The sequence below is a fragment of the Myotis lucifugus genome, unplaced genomic scaffold (genome assembly GCF_000147115.1).
Source record: "Myotis lucifugus unplaced genomic scaffold, Myoluc2.0 scaffold_195, whole genome shotgun sequence".
NCBI lineage: Eukaryota > Metazoa > Chordata > Mammalia > Chiroptera > Vespertilionidae > Myotis > Myotis lucifugus.
In genome coordinates, this window is record NW_005871243.1 from 2,052,361 (window position 1) to 2,071,670 (window position 19,310).

The following is a 19,310-nucleotide window of genomic DNA, read 5'->3' on the forward strand; positions in this document are numbered from 1 at the left end:
CTAATGGATCTATTTCTTAATTTAACTCCAACAGCGACCCTTAAATCTTGGAACCGGGACTTCTCCCTCAATGTGTTGGCCCAGCCAGATGCAGTGATGGAAAGTTCATTCTCGGAGAGGAAGGCATTTCTAAACGAATCCCCTCGTATGAAAATATTCTACAGGTAAATCTTTTTACACCCACATTTTTTATGGCTTGTATTTATATTCAATGGGCATGTTACTAACTGGCAGATCGCTTGTAAATGGAAACAAATCCCTTCCCCAAATCCAAGATAGTTCCCTTCATGTCCAAAATTTAAGAATCAGAGGAAGAAATGTGAGTTTGGTACCAATGGGTATGAGTTGGTGGAGATCAGGTTAAACATGGCTCCCCCCCCCAAAAAAAAAAAATTAACAATACACATGGGCTCCCAAGCTGGTCCATACACTGAATTCAGAAGCTCTGAACTTGGGTTGGGGGGGACTGGCATCTCTCCCCTAACTCCTAACTAAAATGTAGGCCTCCCCGCAGTTAGGGATGTAGATAACATGCCACACTAGTATGAATTGGCGAGACCTTTGACTTTGTCACCAGTGGAAATGACAGATATTTACATGTCATGTGACAGCTGTTGTAGACTCACAAAATATCATGGATGCTCATCTCCACCCAGAAAAAAAGGCTGTCCTTTGACCTGCTGGTAGATCTTACTTAATGCACCAACAGAGAGGCACACGTATTGCTAGTTCATGAATTGTTTTAATATGTGGAGAATTATATATCAATACAATTGGTTTCCTTGGTAATCCTATATATTTGATTCACTTTAAAACACTGAGCAGGGGCCTATAGGTCTTGTCGGATTGCCAAAGGTGCATGAGACCAAAAAAAAGAAGGTCCATTGGTCTGCATGGAAAAGAAGTCAAGAGAAAGATCAGCTCAGTGCAGTACCGTTCACTGATGGCAATAGTGGCGTTTCTATCTTAATAGGCTCTTGCCATAGTCAACCAGCTGTTGCACATGGGGGAACCAGGGCCCAGGGAATGTCTGAGCTATTTAGAGAAGATGCTATTCCCGTTGCTCATGCTGAGGTGGCTGTGGGCGTGGTTTTCTCTAAACCAGTGATCGGCAAACTGCGGCTCGAGAGCCACATGCGGCTCTTTGGCCCCTTGAGTGTGGCTCTTCCACAAAATACCACGTGCGGGCGCGCACGTACAGTGCGATTGAAACTTCGTGGCCCATGCACAGAAGTCGGTTTTCAGCCTCGGCAAGTCTATTTTGAAGAAGTGGCGTTAGAAGAAGTGGGGGGGGGGTGTCGGTCGGTCGGTCGGTCGGTCGGTCGGTCGATAGGAGACACAGCGCAGGCGGGGGCCTCGGGATACGCAGCGCGGGGGAGGCACGCGCGATTCGTGCACGAGTTGAGTGAGACTGGCTACAAGACGAGTGTGGATGGGAGAGTTGGAAGGGGTCGACCTCAGCGAACGTACCTCAATCAGATTGAGGACGTTTTTAGCAAAGGCCAGCTTAGGAGTACCCTAATTAAGTTAATAACAATGTACCTACCTATATAGTTTAAGTTTAAAAAATTTGGCTCTCAAAAGAAATTTCAAGCGTTGTACTGTTGATATTTGGCTCTGTTGACTAATGAGTTTGCCGACCACTGCTCTAAACCATTCTCATTTCACTGGAGCATAGATTATGAGATGATTTTTTAAAAGTCCTCTATAAACCAGGAATTACGAGGCCAGGGTGGAGCAGAAGATGCCTTTGCCCAGACTCTGACCTACTTTCCATGTTAAGCTCCAACATCTGAGGCCAACTCAGATTTGGGAAAGCAAGCACACCCACTCAAAGATTGCAGACACAGAACACGTGACAGCTTTTCATTTATTGAATCAGTTACCGGAAGTGTCCAAAAGTCTCATCCTCCATGGCCGCCGTCGCTGTGTACGTAAGCCCATCATGGGAAGAACACGTGTCAGCACCACCCTGCCATGGCAAAGGCCTCCGGGGAAGGGTGACCAGGTCAGAGCGGCAGGCGCTCACGGGGCTGCTTGCTTCCTCACGCAGGACTGTTTGTCACAGCCACCGTGGGCCAATGCAAGAGATCATACACACACACCCTTCTCAGGAGTGGGCCGGCGGCAGTCTGAGCCACTCCAGCCCACTCTAGCCAGCCCTCCCTGGACCACCCGCTCCTCTCGCTGCCTGTAGAGAAGGGGATGGCATTACTACCATTGCTCCAGGTTGCCCAACTTTACTTTTCCAAAGTTTCCTGGCAGCTGATTTCCCATACCTGCAGTACAAATTGGACAAATGACTAATTTTACATTTTAACCAATTTATTAGTTCAACATATTGTATCTACTACATACAAGGCACATACACCAGATCAGAAACACACACAAAGCTGCTTGTCCAAGGGCTCACCCAAGGAGGCTGTCCCGGGAACTGTCTGCAAACCAGTTGGTAAGCCAAACAAAGGCCAGCCTCGTGATTCTCAGCCACGGGCTCTCACCTGACAGAGCCTTCCAGAGCATTCTCCCAAATCTGAGTCCACGTGGCACGTGGCCTCTCCCTATTGCTGGGATGCAAGGATCTTGTATTCCCACTATAACCTCGGTGAGGAGAAAGGTTCATGGTACACAGATGAATGCTTGTTGAATGAATGCATGAGTATGCTGTAGGCCTGAACAACAATTTAAAAGACCAGATGTCAAACTGACTACTTCACAACAATGACTCCCACTTGAATATACGTGTTGTGATGGGTCAGCTCAAAATTAGGTGTTTGTTTTTTAAACTTTGTGGTTGAAAAGCCATGTTTGGTAATGGAAACATCACACTTTATTCACTTTCTCCATTTTTCTGATGCATAGAGTTCTAGTAAAATGTAATGATATACTACAATCCTCCTTTATTTCAAAAAGCACTCGCACAGCGTGTTTTCTGGAAATGTTGGATGTTCACAACTTCCTCCTGGATTTCCCCGCGTGGACTCTTCCAACTTTTTATCTTAAGATGAGCCTGTTCCTGAAACCTGGTTTAATTTGAGTGTGAAATGGTCCTACTTATGCAATCACTTAAAAACGAAGGCAATTTGCCAACAACGAGTCTTAAAGCATAAGAGTCACAGCATGTCTACCATCCTGCGGTGTAGCTGTTAGGTCCGGACAGTCCTTGGTGACAGTGGGATCCCAAAGGAAGCCCTTTGGAACGGGACGTGATGACGTGTGTTAGGGCGCAACTCAGGGTTCGTGGTCCTTGTGCTGTTCCCACGTCTCTTTTCTTCAAAATCAGAGGGGACGGTGGGCCTCCTGGCACTGTTTTGCCAACCAGCCTACACTGCCCAGCATCCTATTTACCTCTAGACTCCTACCGAGTCACCATCACAGTGTAGACTCTAGACCAGTGGTTCTCAACCTTCTGGCCCTTTAAATACAGTTTCTCATGTTGTGACCCAACCATAAAATTATTTTCGTTGCTACTTCATAACTGTAATGTTGTTACTGTTATGAATCGTAATGTAAATATCTGATATGCAGGATGGTCTTAGGCGACCCCTGTGAAAGAGTCATTGGACCGCCAAAGGGGTCGCGACCCACAGGTTGAGAACCGCTGCTCTAGACTGAGAGGAGATTCAGTGACCTCCATCCTGGCTCACCCTCCTCCCATCCTCCATCCCCCATCCTCACTCCACGGGGCCCATGACAGGTCACCCCAGAACCACAGTATCGAGAGGACCCAGGACGGAAGAGTTGTGTTCTTCTCGCCCACCTGCGCGCTGTTATTTAGGTTCCGCCCATGCTTGTTCCTTATTCTTCCAAGTTCCTCCAACGACATCTGGGTCTCCCGGGAATGGTGGCCATGCCGATGGCTCTGCCCATAGACTGACCTTGCAGCAGTCACCCTCCCCTTGACTGTGAGCAGAGCCTATGGGACTGGAGCCCTTGTTGAAGTGCTGGTCCAAGGCCAATGTTTATTCGCCACCAACTGTCCCACACGGGATGGGTTAGCGAGGCCTTTGTAGGACCCCCTGTGCTCCCTCGTTGCTGCCTGTTTTCTGCGCACTTTCCCACTAACCCGTCGTTTAGAAGCGGGCAGGAGGTGAAGGAGGATGTGGCAGGGTCCAGGCTTCTGTGTCCCCTTTGGAAGAGATGGCCTGGCCTTGAAACCACAGTAAGTCCCGGCACACGGAGAATCAGATGCTTCCTCTAGACACCTGGCGAAGCTGCCGGGTCAGGCTAAGCTGCTCTCACAGTCCTTGGCGGTTCCCTGGACTAACTGGGGAAACCTGGGAAATAAGTTTGACCAGAGGAGAGAGAAACGGGTCGGCCAACATGGTTTCCAGGTCTTTCGGAGATTCTTTTTCCATAGCCCAGTCTCTTCCTCACCACACTCTTCATATGGCTCTTTTCTCTGTAATTGTACATATTTCAAATATTGGGACAGAGTCAAGAAAATGACCAATAATAGATATGTTAAAATGTACATCAAAAACTATTTCTAGTTTACCTAAAACTAACATAACATTGTATATCAACTGTAATTGAAAACTAAATTTTAAAAAATTTAAGCATTTTTCTAATATATGAAATATTTTCAAATGTGATCAAATTGCCAAACAGCTAAAAGAAAGACGCAAAAAAAAAAGTATATTACTTTTTTTCCAGTTGAATGTCTAAGTTGAAAGCTTTAAACGTGATAGCTCTATATACTAAGCAAGGAGAAGCATGGAGGCCGATGCCCTCCCAGCAGCCTCAGCAATAAGAGGGCCGGTGGACCAGCCCATTTACAGGGAGCCAAGTGGACCCTCACAAAAGCCACTGAGCCGAGCGAGCCCACGGGGGCCCCGGGGCTGGTCCTCCCTGCACGGGCTGAGGAGATCGTTTCCATGACCCCGGTGGGCAAGCCGACTCCTCGCCACATCAGCCCTGAGGCAGGTGTGGAATCGCAGGGCCTCCGGCAGGACACAGAAACGGGTTGGAAGCCAACCGAACCCAGACGACTTGCTGGGATGGTCAGTCGCCCAGGGGCTCAGTGGTCAGTCCTGCAGATCATTTCTAAACAGGCACAAGGACCCTCCCTGGCCCAGAGCAGATCAAGGAGACCTGGGGGGACTGGATCTGAGGTTGTCTGGAAAGATTCTAGAATCTAGATTAAGACTCTGTAAGACCTGGCATAGGTATCAGCCTCAAAACCAGGGTAGAAACTCCCCCAAAAATGCAAGTTTCCGTGAAATCTTGTGCAGTGGCCAACGCTTCGGTGTCTGCTCTGGAAGGGGTGGCTGCAGAACTGAAACCAGGGCAACTCGCAATGCTCTGAGAATCTCAGATGCCTCAGATCAGATGCATGAATGCTCAGGCCAGGGGGAGCCAGGGGAGCCTGCATGCTGTCCATCAGTTCTCTGAAAATCGCAGGCATGGCAGCCAGGAGCCAGCAGACCCAGGTTGCTGCCCCGGGATGGCTAGGCAGTTTGGAAAAAATCTGGCTTGGCGAATTCTGACTCAAACTAATAATGTTCCAATTATTCCTTTCTGAGGTGTCTCTCTCTCACTTCCTCTTTCTTCTGTGGTGTCCCTCTGGTCCCATCAGTGGGGAAGCTGTATCTGTATTTATTGTCACTTCCAAAGGGACCATCCACCCCTGCGAGACGGTCCCTCACAAGGACAGAGCCCCTGAGGTTGTCTCCAGCAGCACCGAGGACATCTTCAAGCTGCCCTCTCTTCTGGCAAAGGAGGCCCACTGAGCCTGGCTGATGCAGCCCAGGTTCTTCAGGGTCTTCACAAGATCCCGGCGGAATCTCTCGCCCACAAACACGTAGAGGACTGGGTTCAGGCAGCTGTGGAAGAAGGCAATGGTCTGCGTGACCTGGAAGCAGATGTCAAGGTTGATGGAAACGGCACAGCTCGAGATGAACCGGGCGAAGGCGTCGATGGTCTGCACCAACAGGATGCAGTTGTAGGGGAACTGAGATAAGACAAAGACAGTAAGGACGGAGATGGTCACCTTCAGGGCCTTGTGCTTGGAAGACTTCTTGGCTTGGGTCAGAGTGTGAATGATGATGGTGTAGCAGCAAGCCATGACCACAAAGGGAAGGAAGAACCCCAGGATCACCTTCAGGGTCAAGACGACCGACTTCGACGTGGTACTCTCATCACGAGGGTACACCATGGTGCAGATGGTGATGTTAGAATCCCTCTTGAGTTGGCTGTACAGGATCTCTGGGATGCAGAGAGCGGCCGCCATCACCCAGACGACAATGCAAACCATTTTGCTGTATAGAAGCCTTTTCTGCCTCCAGGTCTGCGCTCGCGTGGCCTGGGCAATGGCGATATACCTGTCCACGCTGATGCACATGATCAGCAGCCCACAGCTGTAGAAGTTCATCTTGTACATGCTGTTGACCGCTTTGCACATGAAGGTCTGGAATTTCCACTGGTCGGCAGCGGCGATGGCCCAGAAGGGAAGAGTGGCCAGAAAGAGAAGGTCAGCGATGGCCAGATTCAGCAGGAACATGTCCGTCATGGTCTTCACCCTGGTGCAGTACCAGTAGACGAGGATGACCAGACTGTTGCCCACGGTGCCCACGATGAACACCAGCCAGTACAGGGGCGGGAGGAAGTGGCTCGCAAACTCCCTGACGTTGTTTTTCTTACAGAAGAAGTCCAACAAGTTTAAGTTCTCATAGTCATCCATGGAAGACGTGGAGTCATAGCTGAAGTCATCAGACAGATTAGGGACAGGACTCTGCAAGGAGACGCAAGACGGCATTAGGTCAAGGACACTCTTTTGGAGGCTCTGATGGCAGAGGCATGGACCACCTGACCCTTCCAAGCCCCAAAGCCTTTGATAAGACAAAAGAAATGTACATGCAGAAAACAGGGATTCTGAGAGCATCTGCTTGGATCATAACATTTATTGATTCAACAAATGTTTGTTGAGCACCTATGGTATGTCAGATACTCTGTATGTGCTGAAGATACAGAGGTGGGTAAGTCAGCACGGTTCCTGCTCTCCTGGAACTCACCGCTCATGGAGGGCACACACAAGGAGTGAGCAATGGCAGGACACGTGACAGGTCTCTCATGGAGTAATGCCCCTCAGGACCACTGATGGCACAAACGGTTATCACGCTCTGCGCATGATGCTGACTGCCCCTTCTCCTCTCTGTTCTGTCCTCCCCAAGAAGGTCCTCAGAGGCTCTTCAACTTTTCTGGGTCCAGATCCCTCTGAGTCTTCTGAGAGCTATGGGTCCTCTGCTCCAGCAGCACCAACCGTATCCACACATATGAGCACACATGTACACATGTGCATGCACACACTCTCTCACACGCAAGCACATACATAAGCCCCAGGACAGGTTGTGCCATTTTCAGGGTCCCTTGTTCAAAATTTGTTAAGAATTTCAAAACAGGCCGAAACCGGTTTGGCTCAGTGGATAGAGCGTCGGCCTGCGGACTGAGAGGTCCCGGGTTCGATTCCGGTCAAGGGCATGTACCTGGGTTGCGGGCACATCCCCAGTGGGGGATGTGCAGGAGGCGGCTGATCGATGTTTCTCTCTCATCGATGTTTCTAACTATCTCTCTCCCTTCCTCTCTGTGAAAAATCAATAAAATATATTTAAAAAAAAAAAAGAATTTCAAAACAGTAGAGCATTAAATCACACAAGTGGCACCTCTAAGTACAGGGCCCTGTGCAGTGTACAGGGCAGACTCCCATGATGCAGGCCCTCACAAGCACACATACACATGCAAACACATGCAATTCATGCATAGATTTGCACATGCACACTCACATATGCACAAACATGCCTGCCCTCTTGCACACATGCACATATACACATATTGCACACACTGTTCAGACACATGCACACACATGCACGCCCACATAACACCCCTCCTTATAGTTTGGGTGGGTTCCTGGCCCAGAGCCAGTCTAGAACCCCTGCTAGGGGGAGTGGAGATAAGGGCTGGTGATCAGAACCCTGAGCCATGAGCCCTTGAGAAAGGGATGGAGGGTGGGAGGGAGCAAAAATCTAAAATTGCATTTTCCTCTGTCTTCACAACATACCCCAAAGGGCTTCTGGTTCTCCACATTTGTAAAGCCCTCTGCACTGCGCATCAACTGCCTCTATGGGGCGCTGCTCAGCAGGGATCTTACCCAGGGAAACCTCCCAGAGAAATCCCTCCCCCACCCTGGATTTTTTCCCACACCCCCAAAAAGGGCAAGACAGGAGCGCATTTCAGGAGCTATACTCACTGTGAATTCTAGGGGTGTCATGGTGCGTCAGAGGCAAGCCCGCTTCTAGAAAGAGAGGGCAAAGATAAAGAAGAGGCTTGTCAGGGAGCAGTGATACAAACCTAACGGTGGAGGTTCAATGTTAAATCTGTTTTCCTCATGAAAAAGATCGCAAGCAAGGTTGGGGAGCACGCCGTGCCGATGTCAGTCAGATAGTCTACATTCCAGAATCATCTTGGTTGTTCACGTAGACGTGAGCGAAGCCTTCCTCTGAGGGCCCTGGCGCCTTCCCATTCCAGCGTCCTGTCCATCAGCTCGGCTTCTCTTGGCTCAGCTTCTCCATCGGAGTCTGTTTACCTGAATCCCCCTCTTCCCCATGTTATCAGCCTGACGACCGCAGGACAGCGGGTGACTTGGGAATGCTCGGGCCCAGACTCCGCAGGGGCAGAGGCAGGGCCTCTGGGTAACCAGGTGGCAAGAACATGCAAGGTGGGTGGCATCTGCCAGCATCGGAGTCCCTCTCCCGGAGGGCCCAGCGCCCCAGCACCTGCCTGCACGCTGGCTTACCAGCTCCGAGAAGGGTAACGGGCCCTGTTTTCCCTGGATCCCGACTCCTGCCCGAAAAGGAAGTCCTAGGTTTGTTTACCAAAGAAGAGGTAGTGGCCTCCTGTACAGGCCTCGGCTGACCGCAGGCCGGCTCCGTTGCTGTTTCCAGGTATTTGCATCTCTGTGAAAGCCACACGCCTGTAGGACCGAGGGACCCACAGCCGGACTCCCTCAGGGCAGGGCCTGTGCCTGAGCGGGCGGGTCCCCTCTGTGGTGGCCAGTGCCACACCCAAGCTCTAGAAGGAACCCTTCTCCGTCATCGTCATCGATCCCACCCTAACCTGCTGGTTTCCTTTTTATAACACAGCACCGTGACTCGTCCTGCTTTTCTGAAAGCCAGTGGTTTTCAGTGCATACCCTGTGAGACAACCGCTTTGGAAAAGCATTTGTCAGTTTCTTAAAAAATGAAACATGCCTACGCTCTCCGTGTGCCTAGTCACCCCACTCCTGAGTGTTTGCCTTAAAAAAGCGCAAGAAAGACTATCCACACAAACACTAAAGAACCAGTGTTCATAGCAGCTTTATTTGTAACAGCCCCGACGCCCCTCAAGCGTAGTGGAAGGACGAGTAAAATATGAACCCTTGCTACAGAGTAGAGGTGAATGGCTGGTACACCGGCTGGGTGAATAGCTATTTGTCTTTGATTGTCGTTGGACCTTGGTTATGGCTGGTTATCGCTGGATTCGGGGCGCACACAGGGATCGCTGAGAATGGTGTTGGTGAGAGTTCGGGGACAGGCCTCCGTGCGCTGTGGGGAGTGGAAGTTTAGGTGATCTTTTTGGAGGGGTAAGCCGTATCTGTCGAAATTACAAAGCACAACGGCTCTGACTCAGCAGCTCATCTGCTGGGAACACACCTACTGGTATTATCTCAAAAGAACACAGAGACGTGTACAGGGCCGTGTGTCAGCATTTCCCCCAGGACAAAAACAAAACAAAACACAACAACTAGAAAAAAACCTAACTATCCAGAAACTGGTCATATTCCAATGCATCTGTTCAATAAACCACCCGGAGCCAATAAATAGAATAAGGTAGACCTCACAGCGTACAAAGAGCTCAGCAAGATTATTAGGTGAAAATGCCCAGTGTAGAAGACTATGTTGCATGATCTTTGAAAATCTATATAAAAGGTGACGCACCTCACAGCTGATTCGCACTGAAACATTGTCTGGCAGGAGCTTGAACAATGAGGGCCAGTGCAAAGTGAGACTCTCATTTTTTTCCTTTACTTTGTGCATGAAGTTTGAAGAGCTATCAGAAAAATAACCTGTCAGCTTTACTTAAAAAAAAAAAAAAGAGGCCCCGTTGCTCTTCCGCTCCCTGGACCTGTTTGCAAAGCTCGTCCAGAGGAGGAACTCGCAGCCGCCCAGCTAGCCGGCCGCTCGCCGAGCCATGTCTCCCATTCAGTTCCCCGAGCTGCTCTGCGTCTTTGAAACCCTGCGCTGGCTTTTTATAAGGGTTATCTCTCTTCCGTGACAAAGGTGTTTCTGGCTCATAGAAAATTTGGAGAGAGCCAGAGAGCAAAAACGAACCATTTTCCTCCCCAGACCTAAAGACACGCCCGGCGGCCTTGCTCTCCATTCCCCTCTATCTTAGTCAGAATACTTGTTGAGTATTTTATTCGTAAACTGCGAAGCCTCAGGGCGCACTGTCATTTTCCTCTTGCCCCTGAGAAGGAGGGAAAAACAGAAGGAGGAAACCCCACATATGACAAAAGGTACAGAGACTGTTGGGAGTGCCCTGGTGCCTGACTCAGGGATGCCCCACATCTCTGCCCTGCTGCTCAGAGTCGCCCCGTCCCGGGCTCTGCACCTCAACTGGAAAGCCCGCCTGTGTTTTGCAGCACAGTGAGCTGAGGCCGGGGGAGCACCATGGGCCAGAAGTGAAAGACCCCATCTGGCCCTGGGCATCCCTTTCTGCCTGTGGACCCTGGCAAGGAGTGACAGATCCTCACTGAGCCTGGGTTTCCTCGTCTGTAAAAGGGAGGTGAGCCCAGCCAGTGTCGCTCAGTGGTTGAGCGTCGACCTATGAACCAGGAGGTCAGGGTTCTATTCCTGGTCAGGGCACATGCCCGGGCTACAGGCTCGATCCCCAGGAGGGGGCATGCAGGAGGCAGTCAGTCAATGATTCTCTCTCATGATTGATGTTTCTCGCTCTATCTCTCCCTCTCCCTTCCTCTCTGAAATCAATAAAAACATATATTTATAAAAGGAAGATGATAGCCAACCTTCTCCAAGGGCTTGTTGGGAGGGCCAAGAGCAATGCCGTGCATGAATGCTTTTTGCAGAATGCAGAGAACTCTGTGAGAACAAGGGGACGGTCTTCATCCCACAGCTCACTTGCCAAGTGTGCCCTGATGCCTGACTCACTTGCTCAGCTTAAACAGTGTATAAGACATGACCTGTGTCCTCACAGCTCATGGCCACAAATACCAGCAATGGTGAATGCTATGAAACACTTTTGGGAATTCGGAGAAAGAAGTCTCATTCTCCAGCGCTGGGAGAAATCTAGGAGGGCTTCACTGAGGAGGTGGTGTTTTTGCTGGCCCTTGGAGCCTGGAGATCACAGAGACACATACAATGAAGGAAGAGAACATTGCTCCAGAGCAAAGAAACATATCAACAAAGGCATGAAAGCCAGAAAGCATGAGCTGTGTGCCCCTCGCGTCTACCTTGGAGGTAGAGGAAGCGAGAGACCTGCTGAGTCTCCAAAAGTGGAACATGCCTCTTAGACAAGTTAGCCTGGAATCAGTTTTTTTTTTCTGTTCTCTACTGTCCTCACGTAACCAAGATAAAAGTGAGCAGGGAGCAGCTGAGGGCGCAGTAACGCCCCCCATCCATAGACTTCATGGCTCACAGTAGTAACCCAGCAAATTGGACACTGACGTGAGTCAGGAATGTGGGCCCTTCCTTTGATCTTTGTCCAGTTTGCTACAGGGTCAGGCCCCCCCCCCCCAGTCCCCATAGGCACTGACCTGGCCCCAGGGGGCTCCCAGCGGGAGCCTGTGAGTGGGGCTCCTGAGTAATCAGACAGATCCTGGAAGAAAGGCTTCCCTGAGCTCTGGTTTGTTCATCCTGGAGAGATGGGCATGGGGACTGCTGGCTCACCCCACCCCAGGCCCGCACTCAGCACAGCTCACCTGCCCTGCCAGTGGCGGGGAGCAGCAGCTGATTAAGAACTCAAGAGGGGTATGTTTGAAAGGCAAAACAGTATTCATTGAGCCTGCGGACTCAAGGGTCCCAGGTTCGATTCCGGTCAAGGGCATGTACCTTGGTTGCGGGCACATCCCCAGTAGGGAGTGTGCAGGAGGCAGCTGACCGATGTTTCTCTCTCACCAATGTTTCTAACTCTCTATCCCTCTCCCTTCCTCTCTGTAAAAAATCAATAAAATATATTTAAAAAAAAAGAACTCAAGAGGGGTATGTTTGAAAGGCAAAACAGTATTCATTGATGAGTCATTTAAAAGAAAGTAGCTTGGCTGATTTCTGATTAGAAAGGAGTCTTTTCACACCGTACCAGGAAAATCCCCCCAACGCAAGCACCCATCATGAAAGAAATGAAAACACAAACGCCTCTTGTCTAGTTTAGCCGCTGTTAACTTTCCCAGACACCTCCTGTTAGATGATTCCCTGTACACACACACACACACACACACACACACACACACACACACACACACAAACACACACACTCTTAATGGTGAGGAAATCCAACTGCATGCACAATGCTCTATCTTGCTTTCTAGTGAACAGTCCCTCACGGGCCACTTTTAACGCCAATTTAACATGGAGCTACAACATCCGATTGGGTGGCCGCTGAGTATTTCGTTGTCTGGATGGGCTACAGTCTATTCGACCCATCACCTCCTGGGCATGTCATCGCTCACCCTGGAAGCCTGGTACTCATGACCACTGAACACGTACACAAAATCCTGGGTCTTAGAAGCTGTTGTGACTGCACACAGCTGAGGGCACAGGTGGCCCAGGGCCGGGGAGGAGATAGCGGGGTACTCACCTTGAAGGGCAGCACGCGAGAGAGGCTCGGGAAGAAGGGGCCGCCAGCTGTGCCTGGGAGGGGCTGGCTTGCTGTCTGCCTGGGACGAGAGGCAAGCCTTCTGAGCAGGCAGCGACCCGGTGAAAACAGCACAGAGGAAGCCAGGCCACCCCTGTCGGTGCTGTCACTGGTGGGGTGGGCCCAGAGGGTGGGGAGTGGGGTGTCACCAGCTGCAGCTTTCAGCAATTCGCAGCGTCGATGGTTTGCAACCAGAAACAAAAAGCCAAGGGAAGCTGGGCTAAGCTAAAACCATCTCTGAACACGCATGTACAGGCTGATCATGCAAGAATAGCGTTTTTTCCTGGATGGTGCGGCTGCTGACAGGAAAAGGGAAGTGGAGAGTCCCCGTGAGGGCCGGGCCATCAGCTGGTGAAGGTGCATCTGTAAGGTCTCTTCAGGTGCTGGTGTCTGAGCAGGCCTGGGGAATCGTCACCCCAGAGCTGTCCATCACCTTGGGACCCTTTGGCCTTGACCTAAACCCATCGAGCCGTGCCGTCCAATACAGTGACTGGTAGCCCCGTGTGCCTCTTTAATTTAAAATTAATTCAAATGTAATTAGTTCCTTAGTCACACGAGCCACACGGCAGGTGTGAGATAGCCGCACGTAGCCAGGGACAGCGTGCCCGTCCTCTCTGGCATCCTATCGAATGGCACTACATTAGCCAACATGTGACACAGACCTAGGAACACAGGGAATGCTGGGGGACCACAAGCACCTTAAACTCGGGGTCACATAGAGCAAGATTTTATTTGGACGTGGCCACTATACATCAGATACATTAACATTGATAATATGTTTCATTTTATTCATTATGGGTGTTTAGATGAAATTTTGGAAAAAGCCTAAACATACAAAATGTGTTTTTTAAAATATATTTTTATTGATTTCAGAGAGGAAAGGAGAGGGGGAGAGAGATAGACACATCAATGATGAGAGAGAATCATTGATTGGCTGCCGCCTACATTGGGGATGGAGCCTGCAACCCGGGCATGTGCCCTGACCGGGAATCGAACTGTGACCTCCTGGTTCGTAAGTTGATGCTCAACCACTGAGCCACACCAGCCGGGCCAAAATGTTATGTTTTTAACGAGGCTCGCAGGGGGAGTCTCCCCAGCCACATCGATGGCGGGCCTTGGATCACGACACAATTGCACCCCCGCTGGTCACAGAGGAAAGCCCCAAGTGGGTCCCTTGTTGTGATTATGACAGAGTCTTTCATACTTGCTCTGAGGACAATCACCACCACAGTCCCGTGGAGGCAGTTCCCCTGGTCAGTGGCCCCCCACCCTGTGGACCCGGCGGTGCCCTCCAGCAGAGCGGGCCTCCCAGACACAGGGCCCCTCAGTCACCATCAATCTGGACAGAAAAAAAACAAAGGGTGAGATGCAATTGGATTGATTATCTACATAGGAAAGGCCAACACTCAGCCCTCGGACTGGCGCAGTAAGAATGAAAGCAGTGGTTGTGCAGCCGCCGCCTCCACGGAGCCCTGAGTTCCCTTCCCTTGCCCCACGTTCGTTGAGCATCGTGTCGAAAAGGGTGCATGGCCGGGAAGCAGCCCCTCGCATCTCCCTCTTCACTGGCCACTGTGACAGAGAAGGAAGGGGCAGCAGAGGGAATACAGTGCGCTGCTAACTGCTAACTGCCTCTCCCGCTGTCTGTGTGCAGAGCCGTGAACCTGCTTCCCCCTGGGTCTGACGGCCAGGGAAGGCTTTCGGGAGGCTGGGCTGGCCCGCCCTGCCCCTGTGGTGCAGGAAGATGCTGGGCTTTCCACCTTCTCGGGGGCCCAGGCTGTTTCTTCCCCAGGTAAGGGCATCCCACTACTTGCCCACCTGCTGCCTGGGTGAGACGGTGGGAGGAAGGGAAGTGGGGCAGGCAGTGGGGGAGAAAAGGATTAAAGGATAGGGAACCCTGGGGTCCTGGTAGCCTCGGGGCCTGGAAGAGCTGCCTTAGAACTCCCAGGTCCCCTCCCCGGGGAGGGGGGTGCAGAGAGGAGCGGGGGGGGGGGGGCACGAGCTGCGGGAAGCGGGACAGAGGACCACTCATTTCTCGGAGCCTGGGACCGATGTGGTTGTGTTAGCTGTCGTGGGTTAGGTTCGTTCCCCGGAGGGAAAGCCCCATTCTTTTGTTTTCTTGGCTGCGTTTCTCTCTTCGCAGGTAGAATCCAGAGCTGGGCGGTTCTGAGAGGTTGCAGGTTCCCCTTTGCCATGGGCATTACTCTGCATTCTCACCCCGAGAAGGGGAGTTCCCGAGGGCAGGGCCGGGGTGCGTCCCCTCCGGGTCGCGGGGCCGGGTTCGGGGGCTCACGCTCCGGCATTCCCACGTTCTGAGCGTCTAACACGGTTTGCCTGCCGCCCTCCATTTCCAGGGCTTCCACGTTTAAACCAGCCTCGGGGTCTGTCCTCCTTCTGAGGCTCCCACACATCCTGGGAGAGTGATGATGTGAGGTGTCTACTCTTCATGGACTAAGGCCTTATCTGAACCTGGGGAGTCCAGAGTGTCTGCAAGGGGTTCACAGGAGCCCGGTGGGGAGGGTCTGAGGGGGGCAGTGGCCAGGGGCCCCAATGGCAAATGTCCGAGGGATAAATCTGTAAGGACTCTCCTTCTGCCCACTGGCCCCATGAGGCTGGGGACCCTGGGGGCTTGGCCATGGTTGCAGCCCAGCAGCGATTGATGTCTGTCTGTCTCTCTCTCTCTCTCTCTCTCTCTCTCTCTCTCCCTTTCTCCGCCTTCCCCTCTGAAATCAATAAAAATATTTTTAAATTTTTAAAAAATTAAAATTGGCTTAAACTTAAATGTAAACAGCTACCTATGGCTAGTGGCCACCATGGTGGACAGTTCAGGTCTGGACAGATCACCTTTCAGCAGCTGATATCTCTCCCTAAGCCGGCACCTTGGGACGGCTCTGTCTGTGATACAAGCCGAGGCCTCTGGGGCTTGGGGGCCACTCTCCTCTCGCCAGGGGCAGAGGGGCTTGAAGGGGAGCCCCTCCCTTATCTTTTGCCAGATTCAGTGAAAGTGAGGAGGCCAGATAGGGGGCAGTTGTTAGAGGCAGAGAGAGAGAGAGAGAGAATGAATGAATGAATGAATGAATGAGTGAGTGACGGTCCCCACCCTGCAGCAGCAGGAATGAAAGGGATGGGGGCCACAAGAGCTGACAAACGACAGGGAAGGGGAGCGCAAGGTCACTTGGAGGCTCCGGAGAGACTTGGGTGCCTTCACAGAGAGGGGACGTGGGAGGAAAAGTTGGTTTGAGCCGACAGTGACGCACTTAGCATTGGACGTGATGTGGTCCAGGGATTGGAGTGGACGTATCTGGAGCTCAGAGGGAGGTCAAGAGTTCATCTTGCAGCCTCCAAGCTCTTGCAGAACCTGAGCTATTTATAAGGGAGACGAATGTCCTCCCCGCTTCCTCCGCGGTCTGTGCCTGCAGCAGGTGAAATGTGAGACCAGTTGCAGGACTTATCTCATGTGCCTCAGCTCTCAGCGATAAAGCTCGGCCCTTCTGCCTGGACACACTTGCTCACCGGCAGAGCTCAGCTGAGTCCTTCACTCAGCATCTCTATGTCACATTCCCACTCTGCCTGCTCTGATCTAAGAGACAGGGGTGAGTCCTTCATTGAGCATCTCTATGTCACATTCCCACTCTGCCTGCTCTGATCTCAGAGACAGGGGTGAAGCAGTAAACGAGACAGATCATATTAAACTAAATGGCAGAATTGGAGCAGAGAGATGACAGTGTGGCTTCGGGAGGGCTCGCTAAAGAGGTGACACTGAGGAAGAGAAGTCCCCATAAAGGTGAAGCCTGGGGAGACCATTCCCAGCAGAGGGGACCGGTGGCAGGAAGAGCTGGCCGTGCCCCAGGATGTCAAGACCATATGCTGGGGACAGAGAGGGCTGGGGGGCAGCCAGAGAAACGATGGGCTCCCTCGTGCGGGGACTAGAGGCCAGGGTCGTCGATTTGATCTGATGCCAGGCGTGAGGTTTACGTAAACATCAGAGGTTTACACAGACAGTGACATGACCCGACCTCCACGTCTCACAGCTCACGGGCTGCTGCGTGGGAGACTTCAAGGAAAACAGCAAGAGCTCGCACGGCTTCTCCGCAGGCTCCCGGCGTGAGGCCCACCTGCCAGAGCAGCTGGTGGATGGGCTTGTCCCTGAGCTTGGCCCGCAGGAGCCAGACCCCGAGTCTGCCTGCCGGCCACTGTCCCTGCTCCCTCTCTGACTCTAGGGAGGCGTGGGTGTGAGTCTGAACACCCATGTCCCTCCCTCTCTGACACCCAGGCTGAGGGAGGGCACCCCGCTGACGGCAGGTAACTTTTGCAGCGCTGGTGACAACCAGACCACGAGAGGTGCTGATGGCTTTTTTAAAAATAAGTTTTGCGTGTTTTTTAAAGCAGTTTTGGGTTCACAGCAAATTTGAGCAGAAGGTACAGAGAGTTCCCACACGCAGGCATCCCCACCAGAGTGATTCATCTGTTACCACGGATGAACCTCCACTGTCATCATAACCACCCAGAGTCCACAGTTCACCCGAGGGCTCACTCTTGGTTTGTAGGTTCTTGGGGTTTGGACAAAGGTCTAATGACGTATCCACCTGAGAGTATCGCACGGAGTAGTCCCACGGCCTTAGAAATCCTCTGCTTCTTCATTCCTCTCTCCCAGCCCCCCGCAACCACTGATCTCTTTACCGCCTCCATCATTTTGCCTTTTCCAGAATGTCTTATAGCTGGAATCATGCAGTATGTAGCCTTTTCAGCTTGGCTTCTTTCACTTAGTAATATGCACTTAAGGTTCCTCCACGTCTTTTCATGACTTGATAGCTCGTTTCTTTTTATCACTGAGTAATATTCCATTGTCTGGATGGACATCTTGGTTGCGTCCAAGTTTGGGCAATTGTGAATAAAGCTGCTGTAAACATCTATGGGCAGGTTTTTGTGTGGGCATACAGTTTGAACACGTTTGGGAGAATTCCAAGGAGCATGCTTGCTGGATCATAGGGTAAGAGGAAGTTTGTTTGGTAAGAAACTACCCAACTGTCTCCCACGGTGGCCGTACCATTTAGAATCCCCACCAGCAATGAATGGGGGTGTTTGATGCTGTCGTGTCCTGGATGTTGGCCATTCTAATAGGTGCTTAGTGGCATCTTATTATTTTAACTTGCATTTCCCTGATGACATATGACATGGAGCATACGTTCATATACTTATGTGCCATCTGTGTATCTTTCCTGGTGAGGTGTCTGTTCAGATCTTCGGCCCATTTTAAATTCAGGTTGTTTATTTTCTTATTGATGAGTTTTAAGAGTTCTTTGTATATCTTGGAGAACAGTCCTTCATCAGATGTATCTTCTGCAAATATTTTCGCCCAGCCTGTGGCTTATTTTCTCGTCCTCCTGACATTATCTTTTGCAGAGCAGATGTTTTTCACTTTAATGAAGTCCAGCTTCTCAATTCTTTCTGATGGATTGTGCCTTTTGAGTTGTATCTCAAAAGCCTTCGCTGCACCCAGGGCTACTTAGGTTTATCCCCATGCTATCTTCTAAACGTTTTCTAGTTTTGCACTTTACATGGAGATCTGTGATCCATTTGAGTTAATTTTCGGAGGAGGTGTGAGGTCTGTGTGGAGATTCACTCTCCGCATGTGGATGGCCAGTGGTGCCAGCACCATTTGTTGAAGAGACTGTGCTCCATTGAATTGCCTTTGCTCCTTTGTCAGAGATCAGTTGACTATATTCATGGGGGTCTATTTCTGGGCTCTCTATTCTGTGTCATTGATCTAGTTTCCTGTGTTTTCACCAACACCACACTGTCTTGATTGCCAGAAGGGTTTTTAACTAGGGGGAGTTTTGTGAACCTAAAAATCAGACCATTCAGTTTTTAACTCTTCTTTTCCTAGAAGAAACGCAAATTACAAATGGACCCCCATCCCAGAGCCTCATCCCGCCCCCAGTTGCGCCCGGGATTTTGACCCTCACCCTGTCTCTGACCCCTGGTGACGCTGATAGTTGATAACTTTTTTCAAACGCTGAAAGTTCAATGGCTGGTGTTGTTTAAAAGTCAGAAATTTTCCACGGCATTAATATAGCTGTGTCAAACGTCCCGTTTCAAAATGGCCACATCAGAACCACCACATCAAAGGTCAGCCCCTACGTGGAGCTCAGAGGAGCCTTCCTGACGGGCAGCAGCTGGCCCGAGGCTCTGCTTCCTCCTCTCGCCACGCACCTGAGCTGCTACCTGCTGGACGGGGAACCCGAACTCAGACCCCAGCCCAGGCTTCAGGTTCCTCACCGGGCTCCACCTGAGAAGCGACTGCTCATTTTTCAATATTAACCACGTTTAAAAAAAATACACCGACAAAGGTCATGCAGCAGCCTTCCCAGACGGTCCTACGGCCCAGACAGAGTTAATACGTCTCCAGC

At 51.1% G+C, this 19,310-nt stretch overlaps 1 protein-coding gene across 2 annotated transcripts; it reads right to left on the bottom strand.

Moving 5' to 3' along the window:
- Positions 1-5,471: 5,471 nt before the first annotated feature.
- Positions 5,472-8,830, bottom strand: CCR9 (C-C motif chemokine receptor 9). 2 transcript variants are annotated; one of them, XM_014462951.2, is made up of 2 exons: positions 8,347-8,830; positions 5,472-6,733 (listed from the first exon to the last, which is right to left on the bottom strand). In XM_014462951.2, the coding sequence occupies exon 2, from the start codon at positions 6,680-6,682 to the stop codon at positions 5,645-5,647; it is 1,038 nt and encodes a 345-aa protein (XP_014318437.1). In that variant the 5' UTR covers positions 6,683-6,733; positions 8,347-8,830; the 3' UTR covers positions 5,472-5,644. The 2 variants fall into 2 exon arrangements, with proteins under 2 accessions (XP_014318437.1, XP_023616642.1); XM_023760874.1 differs by lacking the exon at positions 8,347-8,830 and having other exon boundaries at positions 5,472-6,874.
- Positions 8,831-19,310: the final 10,480 nt, after the last annotated feature.

Bases quoted from the DNA above. Each gene is read 5' to 3' on its own strand.
- CCR9 (XM_023760874.1), bottom strand. From the start codon at position 6,757: ATGCCGTCTTGCGTCTCCTTGCAGAGTCCTGTCCCTAATCTGTCTGAT.